Source organism: Nannobrachium achirus (genome assembly GCF_963921795.1).
Source record: "Nannobrachium achirus genome assembly, chromosome: 11".
NCBI lineage: Eukaryota > Metazoa > Chordata > Actinopteri > Myctophiformes > Myctophidae > Nannobrachium > Nannobrachium achirus.
Window position 1 is genome coordinate 38,815,579 of NC_137820.1, and position 22,094 is coordinate 38,837,672.

A 22,094-nucleotide genomic window follows, 5' to 3' on the forward strand; every position below is an offset into this window, starting at 1 on the left:
CCAGTATTTATAGTAGGCCTATAGTTATTCCTTTTAATTTAATTCTTTTTAAATATATTTGCGTGGCTTTCACATGTCTATGTTGTATATTGATAGTATACAGTATACAGACAGGATATGGGGAGAGAGAGACGGGAAAGACAAAGGTCATCGGAATCGGGACTCTAACCCATGACACCCTGTCAGGCAATGAGCCCAGGAGCCTGGACCGCTAGGCCAGCCTCCCGGGCCTTGATGATTACTTTTGATGCAGTATCAGTCTTTTTCTTTTCTTTTTGAGATATTAAAAAGTTCTTAAAAGTCCTTAAATTGCCACTTCACTGTCATCTGGGAACCCCCGGGATAGCTTCGCTGTTTCTACATGTCATCTTTTCGACACCCAACTCTAACCCTTACCCTAACCTTAACCTCCGTGGGGTGAGTCGCTAACCCTCCGGTCGAAATGATGGTTGTTCGAAAGAGCGAGATTTTACCGGGAACCCCACCATTTTCCATTCGGGGGTTGCACCCAGAGCCTATTGATATTTGGGGGTCCTTGGCATGGAACACCTTGTGAACTCCCTGCTTTGGATAGAACATCTGAAGACTCACAGAACAGAAAAAGCTTTACAAACCGACTGGCGGTGGTGTGTGCCTGTGAAGACATCTGTTCCGTCAGTGTGCACGCTACTTTCACACCAAGGAGAGGTCAGACCTTGAATCCAAAGCCACCGCAATAAAAAAAAAAAACAAGGCTATCCTTTTCCCAGCAAGTGTGCTGCTGCTTGAGTGTAATTAGCATCTTAACATGTTCCAGCACATCCTGGGCTCTCACAGTGCACGAGTCTCACACAGCAGATGCTTTGCTTAAGGACGGGTCCATTTCGGATTCTTTGAAACTTTTACTGACATGGTCTTTCAGACTTACAGGATGGCTAAATCTCGATATTCCGATGGCCTGAAAATCCGACGGCACGGAGATCCGAATCGGATGTCCCAGAGAGAGAGAGAGAGAGAGAGAGAGAGAGAGAGAGAGAGAGAGAGAGAGAGAGAGAGGTTGGGTCCATTTTGCCTGTTTCCATTCACTGATAAAATGCGATTCTTGGGAGATAGTTTATGAAATAAGCAGTCAGAAAGGCGCTATTTTTCCCGTCAAGTGAGAGACATTATTGAACATGCACTCTAACCCAGGGCTCTTCAGCCTATAGATTTCATATAAGAGAGAGAGAGAGAGAAGAAGAGAAGACACTCCACTCCACATACTGTAGCTACTTCAACCCCGTAACAGCATTGCGCACGATAACAGCTGATATACAGTAGGTCTACAAGCTCGTTTTTTTTAATTAAGTCACCCTTTAGTAAGAAAGGGAACAGAGGGAAAACGGATGACTGTTTGGCATTGTTTGGCATAAGCTGACAGTTGAGGACATGAATTGGACTCTGTAAGGAACCATGAGGGTCCCTGGACCACAATTGAGACCTACTGGTGTAGCAAGAGTCTTTCCAGGGAGCCAAGCCAACAATGCACAATATCAGTACCCTGACTCTGGCCAGAATGCAACAAGAGCCTTAATTAGCATCATTGGTAACACCTGTGAAGGAAGTAAGGAAGAGGCCAAATTTATTTTCCAATATGGCATGCTGTGCATGGAGCCCATTGTCTCCCTTCTTCCTCCTATTCTGCATAATGCGCACACTTTCACGTACAACCCTCTTTTCACTGATGCCATTTTTCTGCTTAGACCAGAAGAAAATGCAAAGTGCTACTGTAGCGATTCCACACTTAGACATGCTTTCTCAGCTTTCTCGGGTCGCAGCCAATCACAGGGAGTCACAGAGTTCAGGGACACACGAGGATGTCTTTCCCAGGTGTTTCGCCCAGGCAGACGGAGTTTTGAGGTCAGGTTTAGGCAGTATTTCTGTGAGGTTAGGGTTAGGGTTAAGGTTACTAGTTAGGGTTAGTTTGTGAGGTTAGGGTTAGGGTATGTTATACTTACAAGAATAATAATTAAATTATCTAATAATTATAGAAGGACAAAAGGGACCAATTGGCTAATCTGAAAGCCAAGAGAGAGTTTCCGAGTTTATAAACTTACCCCGGTCTATATTATGGCCTAAAGATTCTTCATAACCTGGAAGATAAATAAATAAATAAATAGTCAAAACAACGACAGCTAACACATAAATAAAATGAATATGTTGTTTTTTTAAAACTCATTAAGCTTAATTTAAACGCAATTTATACACGACAAGAACAGATCTATAAGACACATGCAATGCTTATCGCCGGTTGAAAATCTCTGAAGTTAATCAAACGAATCAATTTAATCGATTATAGAAAGATAATCGATTTAAATTAAAATAATCAACATTTTAAAAAATGTCAAAAATAGTGACAATAACAAAAATAGGTGATCACATCACATCACACCACAATGTATTGTGAGGTTATTGATGAGCTATTTTTGTTATCCTTGCGTGAAACTGGGAACCACCCACCCTGACAAGCACTTGGGATTGTAGGCATTACACTTATACTGTATGTTGGTTTATTTACTGTTGAGTGAGAAAACAATGTTGCATTCGACCCCCCTCCCCCCAAATTAATTGGGGAACCCAGTCTGGGAACCACTGATCTAGCAGCCTAAAGGTGACTCCACAAAGAGACTACAAGAAACTCTTTCAAAACCTTCAGACTGGCAGTCTGTATTTTCCGAAGTGTAGTTGCTTATGTGGGTCTTGCTTTCAAGATTATACAAAAAAAAGCTCATGTAATAGGGCTAAAGTAGTGAAAATGGTCGCTTCTTTTGGGCTTGTTTTCATAGACCAGTTTGCTTGTTTCACTGTGACTCACAGAATCTGTCAAACTAGACCTTACCCGTTGTTTTTATCCTCTCCTTTCTTTTCTTTTTGTTGTGGAATGATTCCGCCCTCTACTGGGCTGTATTGGTCACTGCAGTATAATGCATTTTGTGACTGAGTGACTGAGTGACTGACCTCTCTCTAAAATTATATGTAGGATGTGGCAACACACTTTCAGCCCCGTTTCAGCCACAAACAAAAGCATTTAGCACTAGCTTTGCTTTGGAGCTGATCGATTGGTATAAGAATTGAGAGTTGAGATTGATAATATGGTGTGTAGTTCAAATGTGCAACTGGAAAATATCTCTGGCTTATTTAGGCTTGGTTCTGCAGCAGTAGCAAATTAAAGGTCCACTCTCCACCTCTCTCAATTCTACCAACTACAAGAAAAAGAAGGCAAGACTGAACATTTCCAGTTTTCATCAACGGGTCCCGACAGCTTTATCGATGGCAAGCGTCTCTTGCCGACCACTCTAACCTAACGCGGACAGTTTAGTGTAGGCAGATGGGCGGGCGCGGTGAGTCTCTCCGCAAGTCTCCAGCCAATAGCATGTGTTCTCCTCCCCCCACCCCCCTCTGCTCTTCTGCTCAGCGCAGAGAACGCTGGTGCGTCATGACGTCAACACATTTGGTACGACGCTCTCTGCACTCTGATTGGTTAGGGAAATTCTACACTTCATACAACAGTGATCATAACGCGATCGCCCAGGCTTCTTTTTCTTCCGATCGCCAAAAGAAGTCTGGGTTTCCGAGGCTACTTGCCGACAAGCTCCCGATGGCTCCCTGTCGGCAGCAGGCGCTTTCCGCCTTCTTCCGTCGCCGACGTCGGCGCGGTTAAGAGCTGCCTTAATGCAACGCTTTTCGCAAGATCAGGGGTCTTAGACAGGAGGTCTAGGACCCCTAGGGGGTTCTCCGAGATACTGCAGGGGTGGCCGCAAAATCTTTGCATGATAGGGACCTTATTTTTTATATTAACCACTTGTACCCTCTCATCCCTATTCTGAGGGGAACATCAGACGAAAAGAGCAGATCTACAAGCTCACAACGCGACATGAGCTTGTAGATCGGCTATTTTCGGCGAAGAGGTTTGTGGGTACAGGGGGAAAAAAAGCCAACCAAGTTTAGAAAGTATTTAACATTTAAGAGCTTAAATGTCTGAAAATACACATTGAACATGAATCCAATATGTAGTGGGGGGAGTCCCTGCTTCATGTCTCTCTCATCTAAGGGGGTCCTTGGGCTGAAAGAAACGTTGAAGACCCCTGCTGCGCTAGATGAAAGAGCTCTTACGTCTCTGCTGGAGCTGCTGGTAGGTGTAGGAGCCCGTGTCCCTCTCGGGGGTGTAACTCCTGCTGCCGGAGGCCGAACGGGCCAGTGGGACGGACGTCTGGGCTTCCCTCCTACTGGGAGGAGAGCGCTCGCGGGACGTGTTTAAAAACTCTCTCTCTCTCCATTGGTTGTCGTCGTAGTCGTCCCTGGGGGGACACAAAGCAACATGAGAACTGATGCAAATCTAGGACCGTCTAGTCGCCATCACCGGCCGATGTTTCGTTTTCGCTCGCTATCTTTTGTACACGGTACTATCATGGCTGTGTACAAAGGATTGGATACAATCGGTATGAAAATGTATTTTCCCTTTAATCAAGAGCTGGAGGATATGAAGCAATTTAACACTTATTCCATTTAGGCCTCGAATTATTGAATGCTTTAACTATTGAAAAATAGCAGATATACAAGCTCACAGCGCGGCACCGAGTGCCGCGCTGCGAGCTTGTAGATCTGCTATTTTTGAAAAATCATGAGAATTTGTGCAAATCTTTGAATATCTCATTTTTAAAGAGGACATTTGTAACTCAAATATTTGCTTCTGTGGGGTCCCTGATACAAAATATTTTGAGATGGGGTCGGCGGCCAAATACATATAATTCTAGGGGTCGTTAACATGAAAGAGTTTGAGAACCACTGATGTAGAAACGTGTTTTTCAAAAAACCTTAGAAGGATTTAGAAGACACTTATAGAATCGTGTCAAAATCGTGTAAAAATTCAAATGTTCACGATTTTTCAAAAATAGCAGATTTACAAGCTCGCAGCGCGGCAGGAGCTTGTAGACCCGCTGTTTTTTAATAGTTAAAGCATAAAATAATAACCCACCCTAAATGGGTTATTTAACAGAAGAGCATACATACCCCCGGGGTGTGTGTGGATGTGATGGCTTGTTGTCTCCTCTGTCTGACATGCGTGACACCATGAGAGGGCTTAACCCTTGACCTCTGCTGCTGACATACGGACCGGGTCTGTCCCTGCCAAACATCACGGAAACAAATCAGAACAAATGTTTTGCTGGGTCGATGATGTTCATTATCTTGCAATTCTAACCATGATAACGTGTAGGAGTGCAGGGCGAGAAACGCCAGAGATGTATTCCTCTTTGAAGGGCCAAGGAATCGAAAGAAAAACCAATGACAACAGACCTGTTGCACAGGTAATTATGTCAACAGCTCAGAGGTATGTATTAACTCTTTAAGGTAACAACACCTATGCATTAAAAGAAATACTGCCTCTGTGGTAAGTGGAACAAATTGTTATAAACATGGGCAAGAATGCAGTGAATTATGACTGTACTTAATAGCTGTCCTGTGTGTGAATGAACACCCTAATTCCACAATTTAATGTCTCAATTGCGTGACAATTTGAGGGCTTTCAGAATCTTAATGTCTTTGCCCATTATGATCACATACAAGTATAAATAATATGCTCTGGAGACGGAGGGCAACAAAAGTGTTAATTTTGAGGGGGAGGTTAAATAAAGAAAATAAATGATATATTGTTTTTATCCGGCAGCAGCAAACTGTATATTCTCTGCTGTCTCGTTGTCGTCCAAAAGCTACTCAACTAAACACTCAATATTGAGTCATATTCATGAAAGCAAACATATATTTCCTAGTGACATGTACCCTTGGCATAATTTAATGTTATTTTTGGGAAAGGCCTATAAAGGCAAAAAGTTGTGATGTATGGGGTGACAAAAAGGAAATTGCACTCCTGCACCGTCATTCATTTCAGTTAGCTTTGCTGCCAAAGTGTTGGCCTAGCTTCGTGCATTCAGTCTTCTGATTCAGAAAATACTTAATCTATGGCTTAGGCACATAACTACTTTAAAACTACGCACAAAAGGTTAGGAAACTTAATATCGATCCATTATCTCTCTCCTTTAATAATACCAATTGGTATTGTGTTTTAACTTATTGTACTTATTGTGGATCCAATGTAATGTACGGTAGTTATAGTGAAAACCTCTTGTTGATACTTTCATTGGTTAAGTATTTATACAAACGTACAGACAGACTTAATCCCTAATTTGGACATTGGCACAAGCTTTCAAAAAAGTATAAAATCGGACTTAAGTGGTTAAAAGATGATCATTAGCATTTCATTATGAAAAGAATACAAACCGATAAAAAGGTAAAACATGGAGATACAAGGTTTCTGCCTGACAGTGATATGCTGTATAAATGCAATCTCAGTACAGTATTTAGCAAAGTAATTGTTGGTTTCTTTTTTTCTTGACTGAATGCCTGAGCCTGAACGACATGCTGTTTAGTGCCGAGCAAAGGTATAAATGAATAGACACCTGGTTGTCATGAACTCTTCCTGAACTTAAAGCCACATCCAAAACAAAGAGCAGTCCTAACAAGGCCTACAGCTTTTACGACGCATGGCCTGTTTGAAGTAGCCATGGCTCTGCTTGCCTTTTGCCAAATAAACTTAACTGCCATCGTAAGACTTCAGTGGCCCTGCTAAACTAACATCACACGGCTATGGAAAGAAAAGGAATTGCTATACATTGTACATACAGGCGGTTGACATGATGGTGGAGCACAAATCAAGCACTTTAGGTTAAACATTTGACACACACACAAAAAAAAACACAAGACAAAATGATAGTTTCTAAATATGGCAGAGATTTATGCAGTATCTTCTGAGCACTGAAAACAAAACGGCACATAAACTTTAAGCCCCCGAGCAATCACTTGGAAAAGCACCTGAAGCTCAACATTATCCCTGGGCCCTAAATGGAGCAAAAGTAAAGCAAAACCTATGGAAATTGCAGCAAACTTGTTCCTTGCTTTTTGTTTGATAAAGACCCAATGACAAAATAGTGCGGCCATGCTTCAAGTTGCCTGAGGTCATTGAGCAAAATGATGGTTTACAAAAGCAACGTTCAACCTAGGAAAGGCTTAGTTCAGCAAAGAAACTTTTGAGGGACTTCTAAGTGACTATCTTGTGCAATAGTAGCGCTAACTTAATAGGGCTCCCGTTGTCCATCTCATGTGGCATTTATCATCAGAGGTCAACCGTTCCACAACGGAGCAGACTGAACTATCCATTTCTCGCCTCTGTCTGTCTTAATCAGCAACAGACAGACAGACAGACAGACAGACAGACAGACAGACATACATTCAAACAAAGATTAATTCAGTGCATAGGTTCTGTTGGTCTATGACCACATGAACCCCGGCATATGCAAACCATAATATTCTGCGATTTCTTTTGGCAGAATATTAGGGTTTACAGGTTTGTAGGTATTAATGGGTTACTGTAAGTATCCCCCTTAGATTAAATTAAGAGTAGCCTCACTAGTCTGGGATCAACTTCTTTTGGGGTTTTCTGATCTGGTCCAGTGCGGATATTACCCACGGAGAAACCCAAGAACGCCTCCAAAATGATTCCCCTACTTAAATTGTTTTCGTTTGGTATAATCGTTTCGTTTCTTTTGGTATAACAATCACTTGGTACATCCACCTTTAACTCTAACTTGTAGCGTGAGGAGTGAGTGCATGCGGAAAGGCGTTGGGGACTCTTTTGCACATGGCTCACAACGACACCAAGTGCAAGAGGACGCCCTCCAAAGACCTCCTGCCCAATGATTCCTGTCACTTCAGAAGGTGGTGAGGTGAGGCCGTCTGCGGCGTCTCTCGAACCACAAGCGCTAACTGAAACCCGAGCATAAGACTTCCCCAAACTAAACCATGATGGGGCTCCTTTGGGCTCCAGCGTTGTAACAAGTTGCTATTCCTGGTGCAAAGATACAGCAGCACACAGTCATGTTCGTTCGCACACATGTATCATCATGAGGGGGCGCGTAGTCGCGTACTGGTGTTTCGATGTGCCGTTGTTTTGAGCAGCCAGTAGTCTGAATCGCGGGTGAATGCTAACCTGCTGTCATGGGTGAACGTTAACCTGCCGACGGCGGCCAGTAGTCCGAATCGCGGGTGAACGCTAACCTGCCGTCGCAGGTGAATGCTCACCTGGTGAATAAGTCTAAACCTTAACCCTAACTCTAAACCTAACCCTTACCCTAACTGGAGTACTGGGGATTCGAAACAGCGGGACATCGAAATATCGAGATTTTGCCATCATCAGTGTCCTGTGATGTACAACTTTGACATTCGGATACAAAGCTCTCTGCAGAATGCCTTCTCTTAGCCATTGGAGTAAGGCTTTGATGCGAAAGACCCTGCATTGCAGTACATTGTGGAACATCTGCAATGATGGTCATAGGGCCAATTTCACACCATGATATATACAATATATTGGTCAGAAACGACAGACAGAGGAGGGAATAGATAGTTCTAAGGCAGGGGTCTTCAACAGGGGGTCTGGGACCCCTAGGGGTTCCTCAGAGTTGCTACAGATTTTCTTTTTCTTTTACAGCAACCACTTGAACCCTATTATCCATATTCTGGGGGAAAATCTGCCAAAAACAGCAGATCTACAAGCTCACAATTGCTCACAGTTGTGAGCTTGTAGATCGGCCATTTTCAGGCAAAGTAGTTTGGTGTAGAAGGAAAAAAGAGCAGACCGAGTACAGAGCCAAAGGTAAAGTATTGATGGTTTTAGCATTTAGGCCTAACCTATAGAATAGGGCTAAATCAGAAATTAGCCTACAAAACAAATATGTTGCTACATACTGTACATGTACTGTAAGCCCCTCCCAAACAGCAAAATGTGGTCCCGGCCTGAATGGGTTAAATGTCTGGAAATACACATTAACAATACAACATATTAAAAGATAAGATATTGTACAAACAAACCAACATTAATTCAACAATGATGAAAGTGCCGTCAAACAAGCTACAATATGAAGTGTATCCCTGCTTCAACACTCTCTTAGCTAAGGGGGTCCTTGGCCTGGAAAACGTTGCAAGACCCCTGGTCTAAAGAGGTGTGTGTGTGTGTGTGTGTGTGTGTGTGTGTGTGTGTGTGTGTGTGTGTGTGTGTGTGTGTGTGTGTGTGTGTGTGTGTGTGTGTGTGTGTAGGTATTTGAGAGGGAGTAGCCCAGCTGGTATTGGTGCGGGGGTTTGGCTCCTTGGCTCAGTGAGTAGACACTGGTGCCCTTTGTCCCTGGGTGTCTCTGGCCTTGTGTGACTCCTGGGGAGGGAGGTAGGGAGGGGGGGGGGGCGCCTTGGCCCAGGAGCTGTTGGCATGTTGTAATGGCTGGGGCAAGACAGCCTTCTTGGCATTTTATGGGACAGACAGACCCCTGGATTTAGCAGTGTTGTGTGCGGTGCCGAGCTTCCTGCGGCAAACAACCTCTAGTAGAGCAGGGCAAAGGCACGTTAATGACCCTCAGAATATTTACCCCAAGACAACCATTTCTAACATTTACTGTAGGGCTAGGAAATATTTCAACATTATATCCACCTCTTTCCGCGGGAATTTACTGGAGAATGTTTTGCACCACACTTACGGTTAACAGCAGACATACAAGCTCGCGTCGCAGATGCAACCGTTGTGAGCTTGTAGATCAAACTTGGTTGCAGCGCCGGAAGCTCCGTGCAACTTCTGCGCAATGCACGATGGGATGTTGGAAAGTTGTGGACAGATTGTGATATGAGGCCAGATTGGATATCATAATATCGTGATATGGCAAAAGTTGTCTTTTCTTGATTTGTAATCACTCAAGCCTTGTATTATCCTTTTTTTTCTTCTTTTTTTTGCCATTGTTGAAATGTTTTGAAAAATTAAAAAAGAAAATTGACATCATCACAATACTCTTTTTGTGATCCAAACTATTGTGATAATTGATTTTGTCCACATTGTCCATATATTTAGTCGACCAGACCTAATTTACAACCACAGTCTTTATGTAGAAGATGCCTTGAAATACTGTGTGTATACAGTAGTACTAGCATGCAGAAAAGAAGAACAAAGCTAATCCAAACTGGAGCAGAATGAGATTATCTGAACTTGACACAAACTGCTACTTTACTAGAGAACAAATAACACTCATTGTATCAGACAGACCATTTCCAACTCATTATAATGATTGTAAAATAGAGCATATGCTGCCCCCAAGTGGTCGTTTCAAACATTGCATTTGCACTTTTGTTGGAGCCACACAGAAATAGCACAACTTGACAAAGCTCTCAATTCAGCATCCTCGGAATGACCCCAAAAAGAAGCTATCAAGCTGATAATAAACACCTAACCTCGCCCACCAGGCTTTCTGAGGGAAAGCCTGGTGATCGTTAACAACGGGCGGTTTGATCCGGTCTAGGCGGAAACCACAAGCCAAAGAAGCGGCGTCGCTTTGTTTTGGCTCCCTCCGTTTGTTTCCCCAATCCCTATTATAATGCTCGAGTAGCCTAGTGTAGTCTTGCCAGTCGCTACGAGTTGGAATAAAAGATGCATATCCCAAACAAATTTTCAAGGACAGCCGCATCAAGGACATTATTAGGTAGGCCCTAAAAGTATGTCCTTGAGCGCAGGGGAATTATTTTGTGTTAAAACTGAATCTGGTTTGATAGTTCCGGCAAATTGTAGTCCTTTGAGTACTACAACATGACGTAAAGTGGTTTCCTCTCCCGTCCGGATCAAACCTCGAAAAGTGAAGTGATCCCAGACTAATAAACACCTAGTCAAGTTGGTCATCTGTGGGAAATCACAGGAAGAAAGCATGCTTACCTGACAGGCCTGCTGATCTCCACTTGCCGCCTTAGAATACCATCATCTCTGGGGGGCATATAGGGGCCATCCTCCTGGAATCAATGTTTTAAAATCACAATAGTTTTAATAGAACAGTAACATGACAAGCTTCTTGGTGAGATAGATGAAAACAGCAAAGATATTAGGGATGCAGTTGTGTTGCACGTTTTGCCACAACAGTGTTCCGTTCCAAGTAATTTAACCATGCTTTGCTGACAGGGTTCCCCCAGGGATCTGTAGCTGTAGGGCTGTCACGATTATGACATTTTACATGACGATTAATTGTCACTCAAATAATTGCGATTAACGATTTAATTGTGTTTCTGTCGTTGACAATAACATTCCTGTTTGGCTCGTAGGCTTTGAAGTTGCACATGGCAGATATGACACATAACCTAAATACGCCGATCTACAATCTCACAACGTGTCGCATGTGAGCTTGTAGATCTGCTATTTCCACTATGTTTGACTTAAAAAATAAAAAAATTCAACATGGAAACGATTATGACGAAAAATAATCGCGATTATGTCAAATAATTGCGATTAACGATTTAATTGTTTCTGTCGTTGACAATAACATTCCTGTTTGGCTTGTAGGCTTTGAAGTTGCACATGGCAGATATGACGCATAACCAACCGTAATTGCCGAACTATAAGCCGCACCTGAATATAAGCCGCACCAGCTAAATTTAGAACAAAAAACAAATGTGTACATATACAGGCCGCACCGGACTATAAGCCGCAGGTGTCCACACAAATTTCACTCACTTACTTGGTGGTAGGTGGTTGGGGGGGCTTGCTAGAGCTACGGTTTGATTGATTGAAGAGTTTTACTTCCATGAGTATATGCATGCTTTAATTCAAAACAACCTGTCTAGTAGACCATGTGCTCTCAATCAAAGTTAATTATCCATGGTTGCATCTCAACAACGCAGATGAAGGCTGTTTGAGCTGAAAGACATCCCTTTAGTCCCTTATTTGTTGGTCTGAAGAAAATAATGACAGTTTTGAGGTCTGCACTCTGCTCTGCTGCCTCGAATCTCCGTGCCTACATGCCGTTTTTACTTTCGATTTCACTTTGGTTTAGATGCTGGATATTTGCCAGGCATGTCAAGCAGGACACCTAGTGGGAAAAAACTGTATTACCGGTAAAAATCCATAGATTAGCCGCATCATTGTATATGCCGCAGGGTTCAAAACATGGGAAAAAGCTGTGGCTTATAGTCCGGCAATTACCGATCTACAAGCTCACGTGTGAGCTTGTAGATCTGCTATTTCCACTATGTTTGACTTTTAGAAAAAATATATGAACATTTTTCATCATGTAAACGATTATGAAGATTATGAAAAATAATCTCGATTATGTAAAATAATTGCGATTAGACGATTATGTAATAATTGTGACAGCTCTATGTACTCGGTCCCCTCCACGTTTCCCTCTTCACCAAAGCTCGCGCAATAAGTGAGCTTGATCTTCCAAGTTGTGAGCTTGTATATGCAGACTGTTCACCTATTTTCGCTGAATGTTCGACTATTATGTCATGCACAGAAGTCAGAACAGGACATAGAAGACACTACTAGGGTTCATATGGTAATATGGCTGGCTGTAATTGAGCCACCCATTTGATTTTCTCCTACTTCTTGTAGGTTACACACCAGCGTCCCTAATGTACTGTAACTATATACCAAATCTGATAACATGCAGTGAAGAGCCTTGGGTTCGCATTCAAACCGGGGTCAGCTACGGGAGGGACTATAGCCTTATTTATATATGGTACATATATCAGTAATCCACCGGGGAAAAACCCATGTCAAGTTTATTTTGTATAGCCCTTAATCACAGTTACAGTCACCCAAAGGGCTTTATAGGCCCACATTTAACAAAAGGAACACAAAACAAGCTTGGACATTCAAACAGGCAAGGAAAAACACCAAAGAAAATACCCTTAACAGGAAAACAAATGAAAGGAACCTCAAGGAAGGATCGTAACAGACAATACACTGTACTATACTGTATATGGGCATAAAAGAGAGACAGACAGACGCAACGGGTACGCTGATTATGGGTTCTAACGGTAACCGGGAAGTGCTTGCATTCCCAACTTGAATTGCATCGTTCCCGAATTGGGGGTAAAATAACATTAATGTCACAAGTGCTTAACTGACACCACTGCAAAGAGTAGGGATGGGACGATACTTGTAATTGTTATTATCGTTTATCGTGATACCACAATACCACAATAATCGTATTTCAATATTTATCTTGAAAAACAGACCAGTAAAGTACGTATTTGGTACACTCTTATTTCACTCGATACAAATTGATCTACAACCTAACAACATGTTGCGTTACAACATGTTGGAGAACGGTTCCCCCCGTTATGCTGGGGATTCAAGAGGTTAACAAAAAGATTCATTTAAAAATGTTAAGCATATTTTATCGTGATGATATCGTTAACTCTATCAACGCTTTGAACGTTCCCGTTCGCCCCATTTTTGACGGCGGCGGAACGCCAATTGTACGTTCTTTGGCTCGTTCTTTTGTACCTTGGTTTGATGTCTGTAACCTGATGAGGGGTCGCGCGGGTGTGTACCGTTGAAACAGCTCCCGTAAAAGTACTCTCAAAATCCCACTGGACGTTAGCATCAATGGAGTCACAACACTCTTCCTTGTTATTATCTCTGGATCTATTGCTCTGTAGCGACTAAGCAGCCTTGAGCAGCCTTGACAAAGGCGAGCCTATCTGAGACCATTTTCACATTAATTCTTGCATGAGGCTGCCCCCTACTGCTGGTAGAGCCACGGTACACCTCTTTAAGGAGAAAATTAAAAAAAAATGAATACATCTTTGTCTATATCATCGCAAAGGTAAGGTGCTTTTGCTGGCACAAAACCATCTGGCAGGGAAAAAGTTAATAATCGCAATTATTTTTGACACAATAATCGTGACATGACATTTCACATCGTTCCATCCCTCCAGAGAGTAGTTAACCCATTTAGGCCAAGAATTAATTGAATGCTTTAACTATTGAAAAATAGGAAAAGTAGGAGATATACGAGCTTGTAGATCTGCTATTTTTGAAAAGTCATGAAAATGGGTGCAAATCTTTGAATATATGTATTTTTAAAGCGAATGTTTGTAACTCAAATTTTGCTTTTGGGGGTCCCTGGAACAAAATATTTTGAAATGGGGGTCCATTAGGGCTGTGAAAATTTGCCAAAAATAGCATTCGAATATTCGCCCGAAATGAATATTCAAAAATATCGAATAATTCGAAGCATTCGCAATTCGAAGCTGTTTATTCTAATCTTTTTTTTTTTTCTTTTTTTTTAAGAAACCTTTTTCTTTAATTATTTATTTCATTTGCATTGTTATATTGCTGTTGGTGTACTGACATATTAACTTGTTTATTAGTGTGATATTTATATTATATATTGTGTTATCTGCTTATTGTAAGTCGCTTTGGATTAAAAGCATCTGCTAAATGCCTAAACTGTAAACTGTAGACAGTCGCGGTCGTGCAGCCAGGTCCGCGTTGGTCAGGGACATGCAAAGAATGCTAAGAGAGGCAGGGGCTGACATTTCTAAAAGGGCATTTTGGTGGACAATTCTCTCTTAAAAGGGCAGGGGCTCAAGCCCCGTTTGATGTCTGCGTGCACGTGCCTGGCAGCATCGCATCGTCGTTGCGAAGCGTCACAGCAGCAGCCTGTGATGGAGTTGGAACAGCCACGACATGAAACGAGCAATTATAATCACACCAATGGAGTATGTTTTGGTTTGAACCAAATTAGGTAGTCTACAAGAGTGTGACGGAGTTTTACCGTTACCGTGGCTGCGTGCGGGGAGAATGACTCGTGAGAGAAGAAATCCATGCTTTGTGTTTTTCGGTGGAGAAGTCTCGTTGTCCGGCTTCCCGTCACTACCAAATGAGTCGCACGTTTCAGCTTGACTGTCATTCTGAATCAACGTATTAAGTTTAAAAGCACTGAGTGTGCAGTGAACTGCAGTGCGAGGCGAGTGCATCTCTCCTCTCCGTCGGAAAGGAGAGAGCCTTCCCTGCGGAGCGGACGACGGCCAGTGACAGTGTGAAGGGAAAGAAGCAGCTGGAGGTTTATTCTTCGCCGTATGACGGTGTTGCTAAATAGGCACCCTTAATGTACAAGCCCACAACGTATTGGATCAGCGACGCATTGTGGACCTGTAGATCAGCCCACTTTTGCAGCAGCGAATGGAGACTTCTGCCTTGCGAGACCAGCCACCTTTTAACGTTCCATGCGCCCAGAATCTCGCGAGAAGTGCGGTAGATTTGTTTTAATTAAATATAAATTAATTCGAAGCTCAATTTTTTACTTTCGAATATTCTTTTATTGTTAACATTCGAACGAATATTCGAATAAAGAATATTCTTTCACACCCCTAGGGTCCATGGCCAAATTCATTTTGGCGGTCCTTGACATGAAAAAGTTTGAGAACCACTGACATAGAAACTAATTAGAAGGATTTAAAAGACACTCACAGAATCGGGTCAAAATATTCAACGAATTTTCACAATTGTTCAAAAATAGCAGATCTACAAGCTTGCAGTGCGGCACTCGGTGCCACATTGTGAGCTTGTATATCTGCTATTTTATTTTTTATAGTTAAAGCATAAAATAATGCATAATAATGCATATAGGCCTAACAAAGGCACGTCTGAACAAATCCATCTTACCAACTGTGATATGGGGCGCATGCTGGAGAATTGCTTATCGTCCATGTAGCCGCGGTCGTCGGGGTAGGTGTTTTCTCCGCGGTAGCCTCTCTGGTCCGGGGCATTTCGAGAGCTGTAGTAGCGTTGGTCATCATCGTATCCTCTGTCGTATCCCACTTCTAAGCGATTTGTGGTGGTCCGCCTCTCAACGACATTGACAACTCGCTGGTAAGTCACCTGAAAAGACAGCATTTTAACTTTAAGTGACAGCACTGAAACAAATCGGCAAAATCTGATATTTTATCGTTATGTACATTAGGGCATTCACAAATAGTGTTTTTTAGAATTCGAATTATTCGACCTGAAAGTATTTGAATATTCTACTGGAAATATATATCTATTTTTTCATCCAATAAAAACAGGCAATTCCTCCCTCCATCATGACATTGAGTTTGCCGGCTGGCCGCTGTTTTTCCCTCTAGTAATTAGTTACGAATATTTTTGATATTTAGTCACAATTAATCGTCAACTTAGATATTTGTAATTGTGGCAGCCCTACTGCCAATTTAAGAAAATGTTCGTTCTTACTTCTCTTTGTGAGGAAAGGTGTTCATCATACGCCTCCCGGACTGGTCTTCGGTCTCGTCGATATGCCACTGCAAGGCAATCAAGATGCCGATTATATGGTGATCATTGATCAATAATGTAATGATTTCAAAACACACATGATGAAGCATCACAATAATAGTTCAGGCAGTCGGAAGTCGGACGTGTGAGAATGGTCACAGGTCCATATACCATCCAATCACAAACAGTGCAGCCAATGACCTCAGCTGAACAACTAAGCGTGCCATTTAAACCTTTAAAACCGGGAAATTATCTGTGTGTCATTTTAGATTTTAAAATCTAAAATGTTTTTTTTCAGAAAACCCGTATCATTAACCATTCAAACCCTATATACTTTGTTGACTGCAGTCCCCCAGGGATCAATATCATTTTTTTCCCCTCTTCACCAAATATCTTTGTTGAAAATGGACTATCTACAACTCACGATGCATCTAAATGTGATGCGTTGTGAGCTTGTGGGTCAAAGGTTTTTGGACAAATGTTCACCCCCAGAATAGGGTCTATGGGGCCTTTTCCACCGGCAAAGAACCGGTTTGCTGGTGGAAAAGGCCTCTATGTTCATATAATAACTCATTTACCCCGCCCTTTCCCGCAGGCCTTGTGGGAGGAGTCCCGCTCGGGCGCCCTGGGAGGGGGGCGGTTGTCCTCACGCCTCACCACCGACACCTGCCACCTGAGAAGGAGGGGGGCCTGGAGCTGGAGTAGCCCGATTTTCCACGTCTGGAAGGGGCGTGGCTCCTTTCTTTTTGGCAGGAAGAGCGTGACCGGCCTTGTCTCTCAGACTGAGGCTGTGTCGTGGCCTCCAGGATCTCCTTCGTAGCCTTCTGAGACTCTACCGATTCACGTAGGAGCTCCAGACCACCAGCGATGAGACTCACCGGGTTCCCGGGGAGGCCCTGCATGATCTTGTTGGCCTTAGTGCCTGCAGCGCCCACCAGAGTAATCTTGTCGAGCCACCTAGAGCGCTCTTGTTGCATGGCAATATCCATAGCCCTCCCCGCCCACTGAATGTCGTGAACGTTGAGGTGAATCATCATCTTCATGGACATGTCCAGCTCAGCTGCCACATCAGGAGGAATCTTGTCTTTGACTCCTCTGATCATGGTTCTCACAGAGCCCTGGAGAATAGCAGCTGCGTTGAGGCTGCGGGCTGAGAGAGCAGCCGCTCTGTAGCCCTTCTTAGTGCCTTTGGACAGGTTCTGTTCAGTGGCGTCCGTGAAGCCCGGCACCACTCCCAGAGAAAATGGACCCCCCCCTCTTGGCAGTCTCCTTGGCGCTGTCTTTCAGGCTCTGAGAGAAGGTCTGGGCCAGGAGAAGATCCAGTGGGGGGCAGGTAGGGATGCCCACCTCAGCTGACTTATCAAAGTCAACCACATAGCACATTTTATGTGGATCCTCGTGCTTTCTCCAGCTGGCATGGAGAGCTCTGTCAAAACCAGTGGCCATAGGGAGCTTTTTCATGCGTGGGGCAGGGGCCGGGGAGGGGTCCTGACCCAAGAAGAGACCCTGGTCCCTGTCAGTGGGGGGTTCCTCCAGGGGCATCTGGAGGTTGTTCCTCACTGTAGCACGTTCCAGGATGGTCCACTCATCCATGACAGGCAGCTCCGGGGAAACAATAGCACTGGGGCCGGAGCTAGAGGCCTGTGTCGCCACCCCATCCACCGGCATGGTGGAGGAGGGCGAGGGGCCCTGGGAGACCGTCGACCCGGTCTGCTGCACCAGGGGCCTAATGTCAGCGTGAGGAGTGGTGGTTGAGTTGCCGCCCTGGCGTGGACTCACCATTACCACATCCTCCGCAACGCTGGATTGATGTTGGAAGGAGGGAAGCTCTTCGTCGTCTTCCTCCTCTTCCTCCACCTCTTCCTCCTCGCCTTCCATGGCGTCCTCCTCAGGCTCGCTGTCGCTCGGGTGCCAGGAATGTTGGCTCTCTGCACTGAGGGAAGTCAACATGACATCCATAGGGGGAGCGAGGAGGATATCACCGACAACGATACCCACCGCGCCCGGCTTGGGAGCAGTGGGGTCGGTGGACTCGGAGCTCTTCTTCTCGTGGAGGGCACCGGCCGCCTTGGCAGGAGAGGAGCTGGTCCGGACAGACGATGACTCACTGAGGCTGTCCTGGAGAGCTGCAGCCGCTCGCTGGCATGGGCTAACACTGCTAGTCCCGCCAATATGCGTAGCGGCTGCAGGCTGCACACTCTGGCGCGCAACGGCTCTGGGACAACCATGACCGCCGGCCAAAGTAGCAGGCTGAGTGGGGGGCTGACTCACCCCGGCGTAGTTCGAGTAGGCTCCAATGCTTTGTCTAATAGAAATAATCAATCAAACCATGGCATCCATGTTTGTTTACATTTGAAGAAAACACTATAGTCTATATCTCTTGAATGCCTGAATGGATTTCCAATCGGATTTTCTTTTGTTTGAAAGCTGTGAATGGTGTGCACACGTGTGCACAGCTCATTTGGTGAGATGTAAAATACTGTTTTAGGTATTCAACACAAAACATTGCCTCCCCTATGTGACACGTGTATTACCAGTAAGACTCCCTAATCGGGAGATAAGCGACCGTAGGTGGCTTATCTCCACAAATAGGGCAAAAAATTGTTTTTCCAAAATCTTCCTGATCCATGTTGATGACATGAGTGTAGACATGCTGTGTAGTGATATTCGTGATTTTAGGGCAAAAACTGTAGGAGCAGTGTCCAAAAATGTGTATTAAAAATCGGCCTGAAGGTGGCGCTAGAATAGGGCCATGTGAGAAATGAGGGGTGGGGTCTCCGCGTTGCCTTGGCGGACGAATAGGTACCGGCCCCGGCTCTCCCGGACGCTCCTAGCCCGAGTTACGGCATTTTATGTGCGCTGCAGTGGCAGGGGGTCCTCCACTGGGGGCGCCACCACTTTTGCATCCGTTCTGGAGCACCAGGAGTGGGTGTGGCAGATGGTTGTTAAAATAAAGCATGAAGCGAAAATAGAGAGCATTTGGCACTTACTGTTTGAGAGGAATTAGTTGTTCTTCTCTTCTTTTGTATGTTCCAAGATGTTACAGAGACAGGGTTGATGTACAGTGCCTACAAAGAGGAGTAATAAATATTAGCCTTGTGTAACGCTATCTAATCTTCAAATGATGAGTGGGATCACCACTTTGACGGTTAAGTCAACAACATACTTCGATTTAAATCCAAAGTGGGACCATTAAAGGCACCAACAACAATGAAGAGCACCAAGTATTGATCTTTTGATTGCGACAGTTAGGTCGCACTTACTATCAAAACCTCCACCGGCTGTCTGTCCGTCCGTCCTAACCCTAACCCGATTTTTTAAAACACATTTTTGGACACTACTCCTACAGATTTTGCCCTAAAATCACACAAATCGCTACACAGTATGTCTACACTCATGTCATCAACATGGATCTGTCCCATATAGCGCCACCATCAGGCCGATTTTTTCAAACACATTTTTGGACACTGCTCCAACACATTTTGGCTTAAAATCACGCTGGGACCTGACCCGATTAGGGAGTCTTACTGGTTTAGAGCAGGGCAGGGGTCTTCAACAGGGTGTCTGGGGTCTACAGAATAGATTTTTTTCTTTTTTACATTAACAACTTAGCCTAGCATCATAACCAAAATAGCAGCTATCAGCTAATTTAGTTAAAACAACCAGGGTTACCAACATAACCTATACACATTAACATGAATCCAGAACACATACAACACTGATGACAGTGCTGACAAACAAGTCTATGAAATCTATGAAAATGTTTCATCTGCAACACAATTTTTAGTGGGGGTCCCTGCTTCATTTCTCTCTCACCTTGGCCTGAAGAATACCACTAAGGTCGGGAAACGGGGGGTGCGTTCGGAAATGCGCAACCGGGTGGGGCAGCGGTGCGCTTTTTCAGTCTGAACTCTGAAGGTAAACTTTCTGAAAAGCAGCAGTTGCTGCTCTCTTAATCTCGAACATTCCAAGACAAATTCAGCCATGGCCCTCTATGGTGATAGTCTTAATCTCACAGTATCACAAATGTTTAATGCTAGAAACAACAAACATGTAGCCTACAGTAGGTCACACACAATCACAGTAGCCTATGCCTTCTTCAGTATCAACATGAATTAATATTCATTTTATAATTTACCCTAGTTTATAAACATACAATGACATGATACTTCATGTTTCTTCTTCATTCAACAGATTTCTGAGAAAATAGAGATGAGATCCTTGATAGGTGACATGAATTAAATTACCTTTCAATAGCAACGTTACGTTAGCAACTGATGCTTTTCAGAAAGTTTACCTTCAGAGTTCAGACTGAAAAAGAGCACCGCTGGCGCTAACCCACCCGGTGTGAATTTCCGAACACCCCCCCCCCGTTTCCCGGCGACCTTCATTCCGGCGACATTACCGGTTACCGGCCTGAAAACCCCCTGATTTAGAGCTTAATGGACCCAAATAAGTCCACTCTGGATCATTCATTACATGACAATAAAACCACCGTTTAAAGAAGACATATAACGTCACTTTTTGAACACAAGGCTCTGATGGTTAGACTGTTGAATAAATGCAGTGGTGTAAAGGAACTAAGTACATTTGCTTTAAGTATTTCCAATTCCAATACTACTTCTACTCCACAACATCTCGGATCCAAATATTGTACTTTTACTCCACTACATTTATTTGACAACTTTAGTTACTAGTTACTTGTAGATTGATTATTACAAAACATAAATTACCCATTTCAGCCCTATATATTTAGCCCATTTGAAAATAGCAGATCTACAAGCTTACAATGTGCACGATGCGACTCATTGTGAGCTTGTAGATCTGCTATTTTCAAGTTATTTTGAAAAGTACTGAAATGGGACTTTCTGCATAATGAGTACGTTCTACTTTTGTTCTTTAAGTACATTTTGATTAGAATACTTTTGTACTTTTACTGACGTAAATTTTTAATTCCGGACTTTTACTTGTAACGGAGTATTTCTAAATTGCAGTATTGGTACTTTTAATGAACAATGGTACATTGTAGTACTTTATCCACCACTGTCATTCATTACATGACAATTAACGCCACTGTGTAAAGAAGATATATAAAACTTCACTTTTGTAGAAAAGGCTCTGACAGGTTCTGATTGCAGATGTTTAGACTGTTGAATAAATGTTATAAAGTTGTCAATTAGAAATTTCCAGCATGAGCTCCTGGACCATGAGGAGGTTGTAGTAACACTAATAACAGTGTATAGATCAGTGGCTCTCAATAAAGTGGACCCCCAGGGGTCCTTGAGGGAATTCCATGTGTGTGTGCAAATGGTCCATTTGCACACTCTCAGAGTTTAATTAAGAGTGATTTTACAATATAAATTGGGGTCCCAGAGATAGATAGAAATGCCATTAAATGGGGGTCCGTAGCCTAATGCATGTCAAACTGGGGGTCCTTGAAATTAAAATAGTTGAGAATCACTGCTAGCTAGAGTCGTAAAAATATTCTTATATGGGGGACTTGGGGGTCCCTGGCATATCTTTTCAAATGGGGGTCCGCGGGCTACTAAGTGTCAATCTGGGGGGGTCCTTGACATGAAAACGTTTGAGAACCAGTGGAATAAATGTTGAGAATTAACATTAACAGCACGAGCGCCTGGACCACGAGGAGGTTGTAGTAACACTAATAACATAGATATACTGTAAAACAAATACAACTACAAGGAGACGTACCAAACGCTACGGTGCTCTGGAGTGTCGCTCGCCTGACAGCACGTTACCGTTACACATATGTTCACATAATGTTACACCAGCGTTACAGTCTTGGTGAATGTGTAAACAATAATAAAAACAGCAACGCCACCATGTTCTTCTCCCTCGCTTTCTGGCGACCTGGCGTTTCCCAACGAACCTAAGCACAACGGTGGGGGCCAGTGGTGGGCAAGGAGGTAGGGGAGCGCTTCGC

The 22,094-nt window shown here is 43.5% G+C and overlaps 1 protein-coding gene across 1 annotated transcript in view; it reads right to left on the reverse strand.

The window, feature by feature from the left end:
• Positions 1-17,253, reverse strand: part of LOC308294334 (uncharacterized protein) — a gene marked incomplete at its 5' end in the record, with an annotated part of 54,682 nt that extends 37,429 nt beyond the window's left edge. The window contains 7 exons of the mRNA XM_080737063.1: positions 4,132-4,316; positions 5,029-5,142; positions 10,811-10,884; positions 15,545-15,760; positions 16,112-16,179; positions 16,729-16,823; positions 16,916-17,253. Coding sequence (XP_080593189.1) covers positions 4,132-4,316; positions 5,029-5,142; positions 10,811-10,884; positions 15,545-15,760; positions 16,112-16,179; positions 16,729-16,823; positions 16,916-17,253 — 1,090 coding nt within the window. The remainder of the gene's footprint in view (positions 1-4,131; positions 4,317-5,028; positions 5,143-10,810; positions 10,885-15,544; positions 15,761-16,111; positions 16,180-16,728; positions 16,824-16,915) is intronic.
• Between the last annotated feature and the right edge of the window lie 4,841 nt (positions 17,254-22,094).